At 33.3% G+C, this 16,941-nt stretch overlaps 1 protein-coding gene across 1 annotated transcript; it reads left to right on the top strand.

Moving 5' to 3' along the window:
* The first annotated feature begins 5,836 nt into the window (after window positions 1–5,836).
* LOC130641320 (uncharacterized) lies at window positions 5,837–9,901 on the top strand. Its single transcript, XM_057448069.1, has 2 exons — window positions 5,837–5,996; window positions 6,931–9,901. Exon 2 carries the CDS (start codon window positions 6,931–6,933, stop codon window positions 8,398–8,400), a length of 1,470 nt encoding a protein of 489 aa, XP_057304052.1. The 5' UTR covers window positions 5,837–5,996; the 3' UTR covers window positions 8,401–9,901.
* The last annotated feature ends 7,040 nt before the right edge of the window (window positions 9,902–16,941 follow it).

Below are 16,941 nucleotides of genomic sequence, written 5' to 3'. Positions count from 1 at the left end.
CATAAAATATTATTGAACGACAGTTCGCCAGTTAGTCGGCAAATGCTTTCCCGACGGTTCTAAATGTAAGGTCGTAGCGCATAAACATTTGTCACCTGAAAGGCGCATAAAAGGTGTTTCTTTGAAACTAGTAAAGTTCTCGGATTTTAACAACGCACAGTGGCCGTAAACTTATGACTTATTAAGTTAAATAAAGAGGACTCCTAGCATGTGATGTTCTCTTTCCCTTTTGTATTGTCAACATCAATGGAAAAGTGAAAATACGAAACAACACTCAATAGACAATTAAAAAGTATAAGAAAAAGGCTGTGGAAAAAACACGACACGATCTATACTTATTGTAGTAAATATATGTAACATCCATGTGAAAAACTTTGTGTAGAAAATTGAATTGTCGTGAAAAAGGTAGCAAATAATTATTACTTTACGTGTTATAGCCACGCTCCAAATGGCTTCTGTTATTAAATATTCCGTTTATGAAGAATCGTGTTTTTGTTATAAAAACAATCCCAAGTTATAATACAATAGAATTGCTGGCGTAAAATTGAAATTGTTTAAAGACAATTAATTCTGATATATATCACAACCAAATCTCGATAGAGGTCAGGGGAAATAGCAAAGCACGGTTTTTTTGTTATGTGGTGTCATTCGTAAAGAGTGAGCCAATGACATAAATTTTTAGGATTTACGTACAGGGCACTTTTGTTACACTCATAAGCGCAAGAAATGTACACATAAAATTTGGTACTCATTACAAAAATACCACTGGTTTTGTGTACAAAAGAGAACAGCCTCGACGTTGTTTGATGTTGTTCTTACAGGTAGCTTAGCTACCCTATTCGGCGATTCGGTTTGACGTCATAACAAATTTTTTGGAGGTGAAAAGTTTCTGTCTTTTAGGTGAACAGAGTGCAGACACATTTTGGAGTTTTAAGAACAATGTTAGAAAGCTTGAGCAAAGATAATTTTTTGGAGCAAAATCTAGATAGCTAAGCATCATTTCCAGACAGATTTTTATTGTGGTTACCTTTCGTAGCTAATTATTCTTCCATTTCCACATTTTTTAGCATTCCTCCCAGTACGAACTAGGTCTGTTTTCACCCTGCGAAATTTTAAAAATGGCGGATGTAGCACAAATGTGATATTCGTCAATTAAGCAAAATGTCAATCATCACTACGGCAACAAAGCTGAACCGAATCGCCGATTAAGGATTAAACCAGAATTTATTACTTAATACTCAGTAAAATAGGTCAAGTTTAAAAATTAACCTTTTCACTATAGCTAGCTAGACTAAGTATGAAAGGACAAGGTTGAGATTTTTAGATGGGTTAAAAATCAAAACTTAAGAGGAAAATTAAATCACAGTTTTTAAAATTATATTACACATACTACAGAACACCTGCAGGAAAATTCATTGTTCATCAAATTACCCCATATGGGTAATATGGAAGATTTCTTCATAAAAAACCTAAGAAAGCTTTTTAAGTGGATTACTTTCACATTATCAAAAATTAAAAATTTTTAAGATAAACTTTTGCGATTTTGTCATTTATTAGTTTTCAAATTTCTCGCTGGAGATTTTTAAGGTTTAAAATCCATGTCGCACAGTAACTTTTTCGTCCTTATCATAATGTCATATACATAAGCTATGCAACAACTTCTGCAGGAAAATAAAAACACATAAAGAGAAAAAGGTTGTTATAAAAATATTATAAATTAATTTCAAACCGATTAGTCCCTGCAGTCATTTTGGTGTCAGCGGTATGAAAAACTATGCTAAAACTAAGTAAAAGTCCTATTACTTCAGTAAAAATTGAAATAATGACTTGCAACTTAGTATTATATGTTTTTAGACCAGTTTGATGAAATGAACCCAAAATTTTTTTTACTACTATCATAGTTTTTGAGTTCCTGTATTTAGCCATTTTTGGAGATGCCGATAAACTGTTTTTGACAGCATATCATTTTGACAAGCCATGTGTACAGAAAACGTTCAAAGTAATTCTCAGGATTCAAAATAATTCAAGCAGATAAGATGTGTCCCAGGTTTAGGTAAAATACCTTATCCAGCTCAGAGAAAGTTGGAATGAGCTTCTAAAGCACAGTGCCAAATACATAATCTAAATTTTATGCCGTACAAACACAAAGTGGTTAGAAGTTATTTTTTTGTCCACATGGATCTGCAACACGTTTACTTGCACTAATCGCTCAGCCTGGTGCCACTCACAATTAATTTTTGAATATTTACAGGAACTTATTAAGTAAAATGAAAAATGCTAAACAACTGTATTTGCTTTGCAGAAGTAATCATCATAAGTCCTGTGAATGTTGGTTTATAGCTATCGTTATTTAAAATGACAGAATGCCTTGAAAAATCTTTTGTGTAGCTAGTTACATAAAAATAATATATTTAGCTCTTGTACTTTATCACTTAATTATTCAATAACAAATGTGTCCCTGGTGTGCTGGCATGGTACTAACTAGGTAGCCCAAAATCACAAAATAAATATTATCCAGATGTGACCATCCCTCATCATCAGACATCAGAAAGGCGTTTCTGTTCTTTACTTCTCATTATGGGGTACCTCATATTCTTGTAAATCCAATGAAAAAAAAATTACTTAAGACTTCCTCTTCTTTCTCTTGGACCACTCATGGCATTTCTTAGCATGTCTTCAGTTCGAAGCCACGATTCCTTAGCTTCCAACTGCGTCTGGTTCACAAGTTTCGGCGCTAGCCAATATGATGGACAACGTCGAGGAACCCTGGGTAATTTTGAAAAAATGTGGTTCTGCCTTATGATTTTCAGATTTTTGCTGCTGATATCAGCATATTTTAGCCCTTGAGTGCCACACCTCCGTATATATAGGAGTTAATTATCTTTAACTTAAAGTTTTCACATTCTATTCTATCAAAGTTTTAAACTCCAAAGAAGTATCAATACGAAGAAAGCGCTGACGTCTGCAATATATGGTTTCCTTATAAATGACCTGAAAAAACCGTTTCGTCAAGCAAAGAACATATTATTTACATTTTCATTCTGTTCACACGCATCCCAATATCATTTTAAAGGACGAAGTCTCGTTATACCAAATCACAGCTGATGAAGCCATATTTGTTAATTGTGGCAAGGTGGATGTGTTTGATTCTCGTGTTAATCCATTTACTTATAATGCTCAATTTAATTCCCCTGTTCAACTTATAATTGTACCCATATCATCTTTTATTAAAAATCCCCATCGTTCATCTTGCAACTCATGGACGTTGTGGTGCTCCACAATTTTATCGCAAGCCTATGGAGGTATACCAGAAGCACTTTCGATCTCAGACATTTTTGTATTTTCTGGAGTAGCAGAAATATCAAGAAGTAGTGAGCACGGCGAAGATTTTTTAAAACAACTTTGTTTTAGTACAATGATGTGTATGTTAAAAATGTCAATAGTCGACAATCATTTTTAGTCTTCTTCAAATGCAAAAATGTTGTTGCATACATCACCGATCTTCTAATTGAGGTATCGCCCTCCGTAAGTCATCTGTACATGTATTGACAGCGAGTACCTTTGTTAAATCCAATGAGAGATTAGGCATTATCTTTAAATCGTCGCATTTACCTGCAGATGTAGCTATGCTGTTCAGCGGTATTGGGTATAACAAGATTTTAATGGACTATGCTACCTATACTGCCAATTACGTTAATGATTTGAGGTGCACTTATTTGGATCACGGGGGTAGCAGCATACAACAAGTTGTTATCAAAAAGATACAAAATACGATCTGTGAAGTATGAAGACTTTTTATCCAACCCAGAAGAAACGATTTTAGCTTTATTTAAATATGCAAATGTACCATAAGTTATTTACCAGATCTTAAATCTGTAATGTCTAAAGATTCACAAGCTGGTACAATGTATTCTTCGCGTGGTGGAGATAAACAAAGTTATGAGCATCGTTATACAAAAATTAAAGAAATGCGAAGTTGACAAATTATGTTATGATTTTAAAGTACGATTGTTTTGGGATGATGTTCATTTAGACAATAAACTTGGTTAAAAGAAATATAAGATTGGTAATTTTAATGGTGGTATGGCCGTTACAAACTTGATTAGATACAATTTTTCATCGTGCCATTTCTATTAATTGTTTAGTAACTAGTCGTTAGCCCGTGAAAAAATCCAAAGGTTCGCCCGTCCTTTTATACCGCATTGCATGCGTCTCGCTATTTGCGCAGCTAAGGTACCATTAAATTCGTAACACAGTCTTCATTCTTTTCCAATTTTACGAATACTAACGTTATGGCAATCGGTTAAAAAATCGGTCGATGAAGAAGAAGAAGAAGAAGAAGAAGAAGAAAAAGAAGAAGAAGAAGAAGAAGAAGAAAAAGACCGCCCGTTTTAATAAGATCTCGGATGTAATCCTAAATCTTAAACACATTTTCCGCGAAATGACTTAAAAAAGGTTCAAGTGAATTTAAGTTTTTTTGACACAGAAAGTATCATTTCCCTTAAAAAGATTCCTTCCGCCAAGCGGAAAAATGTTTGTTCGTAGAAAACGGCCATCGGAAACCACTTTCAAATCAAAAATAGCGTTACGTATTGTTTTAAGCATATTGACGATGTTTCGTAAGTTTCTTAAGAAGCGAGCCTGTGCGTCTTTTTACTAAGGAAAGACATTTTTCGTAAAACAAACGTAACTTCGGTTTCATAGTTCTAAATTAAAAAAATAGAATTCATGCTTATATAGATTTTTTCTTTGATTTTTATAGTTCCTACAATGTGATTAATAGAATGGTGGCTCGGGACTTTTTGGTGCGATTGTTTTATAAAGCAACTGTAACTTCATTAGCGTATTAAAAATATCCTTGCTAGGAGGCTGATTATATTCGCTGTGTTATGGTCCATTCGAAGTGACCATATTTTGGCTAATTTTGGTTAAAACATTTTTGCTGACTTATTCTATACGTCAAAATTTTACCTTTGTCAATTTTCACTTTCACTTTTTTTAATGCATAACAAGGGAGATTTTTTGTTCCCAGTTTGGTATAAACTTTTTACCGCTTATTCTTAACTCTTAAATTCATCATTCTTTACCAATCTCTTTCAATAAAATTATGACAAATTAAAAAAATTAGCGTTTTTGGTTGGTTTTGTTTTCATTCTTAAATATACCCACCTTGAAATTATTAAACATATGAGTTATATTTAGTAACCAAATTTTGGAACTTTTTTCCTAATCTAAGTACAGGTGTTGACTGAACTCTAAATGGCAAAAATCTAAATAACTTAGAGGAACGATTAGTTACAACGCTCTTAACAGAACAACGTTAATAAGACAAAACATTTATAAAATTCTATGTTATGTAACAAGGGATCTACAGCTCTTGTTTACTTTGCATATGAAAAAGTACTGAACTTCTAAAGGAAGTTAAAAAGAAGGTCATTATTTCAGGAAATTGAAAAGGTTCACTACAAATAGCTTACAGCTTACATGCAAACACAATGTCTTTGTTATCAAGGACAAAGCTTTAAAAAATCTCGCAAATTTATTTTTTATTATTTTCCACCATGTTGGTGTATCAATTCTTTCTTTCTGAAAATACCTTTCACTCCTCACTCACTCTTCCACACACAACAAATTCCGACGTTGCCTTTTTCAAAAACAATGCAAAGAACTAATTTTAGAAAGCGAAATATATATTTGCAAAGACATGAACATTTCTTATAACTGAATCTTCCTTGTTTTTGTTGTTCCTAGTAACATAATAAGTAAACACTCGTAAAGTAAACACTCCTATTCTCCGATTCTTTCTTGTGTATAAACAGAAAAAAGGCTTTATAATCAAAAGTTTATGAGGTTGGGTAAAATAACATTATGTGTCATTGATCAATGTTACCGATACTTTTTGTACCATTCCTAGAAGTGTTCTCAAATTCACTGATTATAAAATAAAACTCGTGAGTTGCAGATAACGAGTCGCATTTGAGCTGTCAACAACCGTGGTAAGTGCTTCTTATTTTCTATACACATTATGTTATTTGAGTTTAACTTTCTGAACAAGATTTTTGGCTTTTGCATCATGGCGAGAAAGAAGTGTACAACTTCAATCGTCGGGACTTGAAGCGTTCTCACACATTAAAAAGCGCTACAAGCCCTGGGATAAAGGTTGAAAAGTCTATAGATATTTGAGTGGGAAATTTAATTTTGTCTTTGGGAAAATATATCTTTAAAAAAAATTAAAACTTCCAATGTTTTCTTTATTATTATTATTTCTATTTTTCCGTGACTAATAAGCAAATTTAAAAATCATTATTCTTTATTCATTTGATTGTAAATTTTAATTACTGGGGGATATCCTAGTCCTGTAACGGCCAGCGTTCCTCTGCAAATTTCGGACTTTATCATCCTTTATCTTGCGACCGTAAACGCACTTTTTGAAAGGTTATTTTTGTTGATCGTCCGAGTTATAGTTAAGTAGGTGTGGTCACGACTTTTAAAGTCGCAATACTGCGTATAACATCTAAGCACGTATTATGCTATCAGCTTATGGGTTTCTTGTTTTAAACTGTGGCTAACCATTAATACCAAATGAACTGCATGTTTGCAGAGGAACGCCATTACAAGACTGAAAAAATTACTAGAAAACTCAAATTAATCTCCTTATATAATGATATGATCTACAGAGAGGTATTACGCAGGACATTTGCTGCAACCAAAACAGTAGAAATTTTTACTTCTCAGGCTACTGGCTATCTTGTGAGAATACGTAAATGTCGATAATGGGTCTTGATGAATCAAAATTGCCCATTATAGAATGCGCCACTATCAAAATTTGCGAAACATGCTCTAGTAGACCATTGCTGTTGATATGAGTATGTCACTAACACATTGTTTTAAGTCAACTAATTGAGTAAATTTTGTATTTTGTGCATTTAGATGTCACGTTTAATCGTGAGCGTCGTTGTTGCCATAACATGCATTTGTATTGTTGTTGGACAAAATCGTCCTTCATGGGCAGGTGACACAACAAAGATGTTGGACAAAGTGGCAAAGGATAACAACTGGAGCTGGAATAATAAAAGAAGTTTCGATAAAGCTCACATCTTTCCATGGCAGAAAACGCAAAACATTGTTGCTGCTTATCAGACACCAAATGGATTCGACGATGCTAAAATGAAGCAATTTGTGCGAGACATAACACAAGTCCATACAGACGCAGCGTATGTTCAAAATTTAGATCCAAAAACAAGAACCGAATATGAGAACCTGGCCAAAAAGTATAGAGACGAGTCCTTGAAGCTTATTGACAAAGTAAAAACAGCATCAAACGATAACGATAGAAAAGCAAAAAAGCAATCTCTCTTGCGAAAACTATTTAATAGCCCTGCCAATCTCTTTCCTGGAGATAGAAGTACAAACCGTGCAATTGGCGCACGATTAGATCCACCATTTTCCTACTACAAAACCGAAAAAGGAAAAATTGTTCGAACTGGCAAAATAACCGAGCTATCTGCCAAAATGTTATCAGATTATGCTTTGACGGCGTTCGAAGTAGGCTCAGAAAGATCTAAGAGGTATCGCAGTTCAGATGGTGAAGGAAATAATGACGATAGCAAACAGTCGAAACGAGGTAACCATGATTGCTCAAAAAGAAAAAGAAGATCTTTGGGAGGATGTGGAGTAAATCTAGACGATAAAGACGAAAAGAAGAAAACAAAAACTAAAGATGATGGAAAAAATAAAAAACAACGGTCTAAAAAAAGGTTTCGTTGGGTAATAAGTAGTCGAAAGTCAAATTCGAATTCAAGACGATCATTTTCTAAAAGCAGATTTCGAACAAAAGGGTTTGGGAAACGAGGTAAGGGAACGAAAATTGGTGTTATCGACTTCACTGGCGGATGGATTCCTAAGCACCATAAAGATCATTTATCTGGTAAAATAACAGATCCACATGCAAAGGCTGAAAACGTCAATGGTGGAAAGAGATATTTAGCGCATTCTGGAGGCATTAGTGGCGAGGTCAGATCGGGCTATAGTAAAGCTCAAGGTAGTTTAGGTGTCGGTGCATCCGCATATGCCGGTAAAGAAGGAGCTCATGTTAAAATACATGGTCCTTCAGGTCAAGCCTCAAGTCATGGTTTTGGCGTTGGAGGAGATATATCGGTAAAAGCCGGAGTAACAGATAGAGATAACCACCTTAAAGCTGGCTTAGAAGGACCAAGTGCAAGCTTTAATATAGGACCGTTTGGTGGGGGGATTGGTATAGGTGCCGGTTTTGAAGTTTCGAAAAACATTAAAAAAGGTGTTGGAGCCAAAATAGATACACCAAAGGGCAGTTTTGGCGCCAAAGTTGGTTGCATAACAGAATTATGTTTCATTGGTTGTCTTTCCCTGAAATTCTGTTAAATATAAATAGACTGTAGATTTTTTCATTTTTGAAGGTGCAGTTTTTTATGTATTTTAATAATATGCTGTGTTTATTGGTGACATGCAAAGTAGATATAATGCAACTTAGACATTTTTTTCAGTTTAAGGCAAGGTGTGTGCGGGAAAGAAATTGTTAAGGATACTGAAGCTATATATTGCACTTTTAACTATTAGATCGAAAAACTTGACAGAAGCTAAGTAAATTTGATGCCTTTCCATAATTGAGTACATTCAAATAGACGATATTTCTAAATAACTCTTTGGAATCCATTATCTTCCCGTTGTTTGTCTACATAAATAGATTCACCTCAAACTTGTTTGTGATTCACGAAACTTTCTGTTTTTTTTATAAAAATATATTTTTAATAATTTGTTTTGATGGCATTATATAAATAAACCTTTCTACGTTACTTCTCAAAAAATTACTTTTCTTTCAAGCCATTACTTTTGTGCTTATTTACGTTTTACCTGCCCGAGAGATTCGTTTTTTTTTTAAAGGCGGGCTTTCATACTTCAACGAATGTACAGTAGACGTCCATTAATTCGAACACGCAAGAGACTAAATTATTTGTTCGAATTAACGAATGTTCGAATTATCGGAAGTTCAGAAAAAACAACAATTTTAATTAATGTTAAAAGGTTTTATGCTAATATAACTTTATTACAACTTTAGTACAACTTTTATAAAATCTTTTTTTGCTTGGCGATGGAAAGGCCTCCTAATTCCTGGTAAACTTCATTGGAAACGCTACTTTAATTGATAAATTGAAAGAAATTTTACCACCATTGATGCAATAAAAATGAATAAAAATGAAAATATTTTTTATTTTTCCATAAGATTTTATTAATCGATACACAAAATTTCGAATTAACGAGCATAATGCAGCCTTTAAATTAAAAAATTGTTCGAATTAGCGAAATGTTCGAATTAACGAAGTTCGAATTAAGCAGCTCAAAATATAAGAATTTATTGAAACAAACTCAAGGAACTTTGAAATTTGTTCGAAATAACGAAAAGTTCGAATTAAGCTGCATTCGAATTAACGGACATCTACTGTAGTTTTTTGCACATTACCTTTCCTTGTTCGATCGAAACCGGTGTTAATCAATTTTAAAAGTAGGACCGATTTCTAATTTTTTATCGACCTTTTTAATTTCCACCAATCAATTTTCCTTTAAACAATGATATCGTATTTAACATTCAGAACACTGTTGCGAAGAATAAATAAAAAAACAGCCAAAGTTTGTAAAGTATAAAAAAATATAAAACGCGAAAGATAGGACTAGAACGTCTAGAATGTTTTTTGGAAGAGTTTTGTTTTTTGACCTCGGCTTACCTGTTGATTTCTTCATAAGAACAATTCAATTTTCTTATAGCTACAATAAGAACATATGTATGGCTACAATACCTATAAAATAAATTATTGAGAGTGCAATTAAGAAGCTGTATTTCAGTTTGTGTTACGACTTCCTTCCCATACTTTAATGTAAATTATTTCCGTCAGCTTATATATAAGTCACACTAAGGAGGTTTAAAGAGAGTAGGAGGTACATCTCAGCAGTTTCTATCGAAACCAACTGTTGCCGATTGTCGGGTTGCTAGATTGTTTTTAAACTCTTGACTTAAAAACCTAAAAGTTTGTGTAAAAAAAGCAAGCTTAGTTATCTTATTGAAACTAGTCGTTAGCCCGTGAAAAAATCCACGGGTTCGCCCGTCCATTTTATACCGCATTGCGTGCGTCTCGCTACCTTCGCAGCTAATCTACCATTTTGCGTGACAGACAGACGTATACGGGTATTATAATATAGACTAGTCGATAGCCCGTGGAAAAATCCACGGGTGCGCCCATCCTTTTTATACCACTTAAGCTTACCCTGGTGTCGAAACGCCGGGGTAAGCCAAAGTCAAGGTGCGATCTGACGTTTAACACTCTGTGGAGCTCTTAATAAGAGCCGTAAACTGTGCCACACGATCAGGTGGAGCGCTTTAGTACAGGTATACAGTATTTCGTAAATTAAGTACACCATTATAGTCTTGCGACTGTAACATATTTTTCAAAAAATATTCCCTGCAACGATAGCTGAAATAAAAACACAGTTTACAAACAACAGTCGGAACCCCATCATAGCAAAAACAATCAGTCAATATTATTTTATTTTGCGGAATAAATGTTTGTGAAAGGTAAAGAATTTATCGTGACACAGTTAAACCGTGTTGCACAGGCATATAGGAATAATACGCCTTTGGAAAAACCTTCTCACAGACTCTGTTTAAAAAAACACAACAGGGCTGTGCGGTTAGTCCAGGTAAACATTGTTGCACATCCGTACAGGTGTGATTACCGAGAAAGTTTGAAAATGAATTTTCACATTGGGTTGACCCCTTAGTACAGGTAAACCACGTTGTAAATGCGCATGGGCTTAACAGCCTTTACCAAAAACAACAGTCTGTTGTTAACACTGGGCTAACTGCTTAGTATAGTTAAACAGAGTTGAACAGGCGTATAGGCGTAATACCCCTTTCCAAAAAAACTTCATTGCAACTTCGGTTTTAATGAAAACACTGGGAACAGCTCATTACCGGTTCAGCTAAAATAATCTGTCAGTCATTTTATTTGCACAAAAAGTTTTCAGGAAAAAATAACTTAGCTAACTCCATTTATAGCATAACACTTATTGTTTAACAATATTGTTGTAGCCAAACTGCATTTTTATACTCTTACTTCTAGCCAAAGATAGGAGCTAGCTAAATGGCTACAGTCTCAACACAAAAATAAATGGTGGAATAAGTAAGGTTCTAGCTAGCTAGCTAGCCTCAATCTTCGTTTCCTAGCCAAAAATCCTAAAACTGGTGCGTTTAAGATCTGTACGTGACTAAAAACATGACAATATATTTATCTTAACATTTTAGAACATACAAAAAACCAATATTACGAAAATAAAAAGCTTATAGAAGACACAAAGGTGAAACAGACTTATAAACAGCACTGAACTGACCTTCTTCTAAAAACTAAAATGGCCATCATGTTTCTTCGTTGGCATGTCTAGGCCGCGAAAGTCTTGATTGGTTTTTCAAAGAATCAGGCGTTTTGATTGGTAAAAACGTGCGAGCGGTCAAAACAAAGTCAGTTAAACTGTCAGTAAAACCATCCTATTTGTTTTCGGTGGCTCCTGAGCGGAATCGGCGATAAAGGTCACGGGGGTAAATTATTATTAAAAAAGGCGCTTTTAAATAATGAATTTATTTTAATCACCTAATTTGTTTTTTAAATTAGAAGATTATCAATTAAATTAATTAAATTATGTAAGGAAATAAATTAATTTTTTGGGTTTAGTTCAATTAATTATAAAGTTTTCTATTAAACAACCCCCTGTTTTCTAAAAATTCGCGGAAAGATCAAAGGAATATCGGTAACCCTTTTGAACAGACAGACAGACGACGGCTATTATTATAGAGATGTTTTATCAAAACAGCTTTAGCTATCTACTATCTTATTTCTATTTAAGTTTCAGAAGCTGCTCTAAAACGTGTAAAATGATTGGATTGCAACGAAAAGAGTAGCTATATCCCTTAATGAGACTAACCACACAAAATTTAACCCACTATAGCTAGCCATATAAAAGATTTCTGTCACAAATATCAGTATTGTGTTGGTAGTATTAGAACCACATTTAAGTGATTGTAAGCTGGAACTCAAGTGCTTTCAGATCAGACAACTAAAATGTGCAGAATTAATTACCAAAAATTTCACAGCACAATTTATACGAATACAGTATGACAAGTAGAAAACCTTCCGATCAGCATTACTAGGAAAGTTGTAGTGGCAAATCACAATATAACACAAATACGTAATGTATATGGTATATGAAAGCCAATTTGAAACATTCCCTTAAACCATACAAAAAGTATTATCAGGAAAATTTCTGCCTTCTTTATATTTTTCTTTTGTTCTTCTTTTTCATCCCTTCTCCGGCTAATTGTAATAAGTGCATTTTGCATGGGAAAGTCAACAGATTTTGAATGGGAAAGACAGGGTCCAGAAAGATGGAAATTGATTGGAGACTCTACAGAATGGTATAACTAGTGGTGCTTTAAATTTAAATTTATAATAATTTATGTTTTATAGGTTATTTTTGTTGCTAGATGTGTCTTTACCTTTTTTTGTATAAAACATTCCGGGAGAGGGCGGGTTCTGCTTCCTTGACATTTTTTTTAATAACTCCGTTATGCTACATTGCATGGCAATGATACTTATTGAGTTCCAACATTTATCTATTAGGCATTTGCATGCCACATTTCTAGGTCAAATATCCATCAAAGGCTTAAATATTAGCTATTACTCGAAACTACCTTGCTCCATTTTTGACGTATTATAAGAGTGCCAAGTTTATTAAAATTTCGACAAACCTTAATAAAGTTATTGAGAGGGGCGGATTTCGTCATAATAGGGTCAAAAAACCCCGGATCGAACAGAGATAAAGGAGAACTAACGATTGTTAACAAGTTGTGCTGAGCTCTGATTCTCGAGATAGTTAAGGTAAAAGTAGTGCTACGGTCGCCGCCATGACGGTGTCGATTAAAACTTTCTGTTCCGTAAATTACTAACTTGTGTGATATAATTCCGCGGGGATGTAAATAAACGCATTCTGAATGAACTGAGCGATGGAATGCTAAACGGGGAAATTTGTGTCTGAATGTAATTTTATTCATCATGTTTTGAAATAAATATCTTTTGCAGAATATAAATAATGTTTTATTTTCATAAATATAGGTTCAAACATGAGTTTATCGCTTTGAAAATATAAGTATTATGTGTATTCGAATTTATTATGGAATTTCTCTTGTGTTATTTCTTGTATTAAATTCTGTTGAAAGGCGACAGATGATTTAAGTTGCTAGTTTCAAAAACAACAAGAAAACCAGTTGGTTTGAGCACACAATTCAATCTTATAAATCAACCAAAATATGGTCATAAATATCTGTCGATGAAAGAAAAAGAACATGTGTAGGAATATGAAATAGACTTCATAAAATAAACAATTATTTATACACTATATTAAATATATACAACATTTTTTCTCATTATAACTCTATCTTATATTAGAAATAAATGAGCAACAAAAGACTTCTCTTCATCCCATGCATTCTTGCATTGGACATTATGGCCTAAATTTTAGAAATTTGTGTGGTGTAAAGGTACATATTGTAAAATAGTCAAATAGGTTATAAAACGACAGAAGTTAATTTCTAAATTTATAAATGTAAAGGTCACACCATTTCAACTCACTGTATAAGAACTACTCAAACATTATTTTAATGGATCTATAGGTATATACCATTTGCGTATGTTAGCACAAGAAGAAAATATAAACAACAGATCACCAGATTAAAGAAATCCAGTTAAAAGTTAAAAAGTCAATTTCATTGTTATAATAAAAAAGTAATCTATAAATAGGGAATTTACACTACATGGTCCTGCTTTTACAAAATTTTTCCCCGTCAGATTGTCACGTGGTATAATTTTCGGTGGAGAGAAAACACACACGTTTCACGCTCAAACTCTCACAAAACAAGCTTTGATAAAACAAGAACTCCAATTATCTGAATTAAAGTAAAGCTAAACTAGCAAAACTCACCTAAAACTACACAATATGACAGGTTTGAAGTTAGAAAACAAAGAATCTGTGAAAAATTAGACCCCTATACTTGAAGAGGTGACTGAGTAAACGGTGTGTTTTCCCTTAAATCATATTGACTACCCTGAGAAATACGGACCTGTAAATGGATTAAAAGTATCACGTGACATTTCCCGCCCGGGAAAATGCCTGAGCAAGCGCAAAAGGAAGATGTAAACCAAAACTTGTTTATAGCTATATGAAATTTACAAATACAGCTATATATACACATGTATGGTTCCATTACTTCAAAATTTAGCTAAATAAATCAGCAGGATTCTCTGGTATTATTTCAACTTCACATGATATGTCCAAATGTATCAAGTGACAATCAATACCATCGCAACATTTTTCTTCTTATAGATATATAAACAAACGGTCTGCTGAAGGATTACCTAATGTTTTTTTGTACTATCATTCTACCTCTGTGGTTAAACAAGGGTTTGTAAACATTCTTGGTACGGGGGAATGTAATATTGTACTTTATTGTAATATTGCCCACACACACCTTTTTGATATGCAGTAAGGAAGGTGCTAAGTAACAAATTATGCTAATTAGGCGATTCTCTAATTTAAGTGTAACACGAAGCAATATAGGCTATATATAACATTTTTTCAAAATCTCAGTTTATCCCCCTTTGATACACAAACACTAAATCTATCATTTTACCTTCATAAGGCTAAGCTCTGGTTTAGTAGCTATGTACATAATTAGAAAAGGCATCGTACTTTTTCACTTATTTAAAGGAGAGACTGTAGGAGATTCAAGCCACGTGCGCTTTAAAAATGGTGGAAAACAAATGATTCGCAAAAAAAGGATTCCATGATTTGGAATTTGTTAGCTTAATTAGGCAATCGTCATCCAAATTAAGCTAGATTATTCTGCTAATTATAGCTAGCTAGCTTCTGCCGTAGCTAGCTAGCCTATATAACTAGCTATCTAGCTACATCAGAGAAATTAGGCTAGTGGTATAGTTCATAAACACTAGCTAGGCTAGTTAGCTACTAATCAAAAAATACAAAAACATTTCACTCGTTTAGGTAACAAAATATATGTCAACAATATTTATTTGCTAACTAAAGCTCTACCGAAAACTTTCTTCAAATTTTTTGTCGATTTTCCAACAAAACCTGGCCTCGCAGTAAACGATACTTAGCCAGTTAATGCACATCAAAAAGATTTGGAAGTTAGTTTAAGAAAAGAAAATATGCTTAGAACTTCACGTATGAGCGCATAAGAGCTGGTTCTGCGTAATAGATTCGCCAATGTGTTCATTTTTTATCCGGAGACGAAGAAAGGCTAAACCAAACACACATTCCTGGATTGTGTGAACAATTCAGATGATTATGCGCAATGAAGTGTACTGAATAGAGTGTTAATTTTTTCACGCTAAATTTTTTTATTTTCTGTTTTTGTTCTTTGTTTGTTTCAGTCTTGTTTACTTGACCTGCGTCAATATGACAACAAACATCATATTACGCAAATATTTTGCAATTGATAAGAAGGTGTCTTATTTCTTGTTTTATAATCCGCCTGCTTGCCAACTTCTTAATGAGGTGATTTGTCCAAAATATGGCGTGTCATTGGACAGCGTAATGGGTGTTCTTCATTAATTTATCAATAAAACATATTTGTAGTATTTCTAATTTTTCAATTTTTTTCGATGTTTTTTGAAATGTATTTCTTATATAATATCACGATTGGTTTCCCTTTAAAAGTTTATAGGAAAATTATACCTCGTCTCGGAATCCTTATTAAAGGATTTTAATTGCAGTAATTTAAATGTTTAAAGGAAGGGGATTCACAGAAAAATAAGATGTAATAAATAATGATATTTGACCTTAAATTTTAGAAAAAAAGTCATATGGACCTGGAAACATGATAGATGTGTTGTCCTTGATACGTTTCTTTGATTTCATTTTTACCATAAACTGCGTTGAGATTGATTAATAAAGTACAAGTAGCAAACTACCTTCAAAAAGTTTTCTTTTTGCAATATGTGCAGATCAATGAAAGTCAACAATACCAAATAACGTATGAAAAGTGTAGGCGAAAAATTAAGTGTATCGCAGTAGACTGTGAGAGAAATTTCTCGTTCTCCAGCTCTGTTAGGCTATGAAAAACTGAGTTCTTGAAACTTTGTGATCGCAGTAAAATTAATCAATTTTTATGTCTTTTCAAAAAATATTCGATTATTCAGGACTTTCTCACTCAAAAAGGTTAATAAAATTTTTAAGCACGAGTGATTCTATTTCTATTCTATTTTTTTAAAGAACGCCGAAAAAGTTGCCGATATTTTTTTTGGTTATAAAGTATGTATTAATTAATAATTAATTAGCCCTAGTTTCAGCTCAATTGACACCTGGAAAACCATGTAACGTGCTTGACATAACTCAAAACACAAATTAATGTGGTATTAAACAAAACGGTTATTTAAAGCCTTCTTAATTAAGGTGGCAGTAACCCCTTTTTAGCTGTCTAAATAGCTGAATTATTTACTCAGTGTTTCATTTATATTTATTTTTTTATTATTTCCTAGAAATATAGGCCTTAATACATAATAAAATGATTCTAACTTAACGCTAAAATTGCTGAGTCAGCAGAAATTTCTTTTTAAAAATGTATCAAAAACAAGAAAAAATCGGCTTCTACGAGCTCCAACTTTTTACAATCTCGTTATTTTTCATCAGCTTGTGTTTTTAAATGAACCTTGGATTAACCCTGTTAAAACGGTTTGCGGGTTATTTTAGTTCATTCTTATTTTTTAACAATATCCTTTTTTTTTAAAGATTCTTTGTTAGCATCCCCTGCTGTATTGAACCTGTTCAAAGAAAATTATTCCG

The sequence above is a fragment of the Hydractinia symbiolongicarpus genome, chromosome 4 (genome assembly GCF_029227915.1).
Source record: "Hydractinia symbiolongicarpus strain clone_291-10 chromosome 4, HSymV2.1, whole genome shotgun sequence".
NCBI lineage: Eukaryota > Metazoa > Cnidaria > Hydrozoa > Anthoathecata > Hydractiniidae > Hydractinia > Hydractinia symbiolongicarpus.
This window is presented reverse-complemented; position numbering and strand designations above follow the sequence as displayed.

Coding starts and splice junctions, on each gene's coding strand:
- LOC130641320 (XM_057448069.1), top strand. CDS start 6,931: ATGTCACGTTTAATCGTGAGCGTCGTTGTTGCCATAACATGCATTTGT.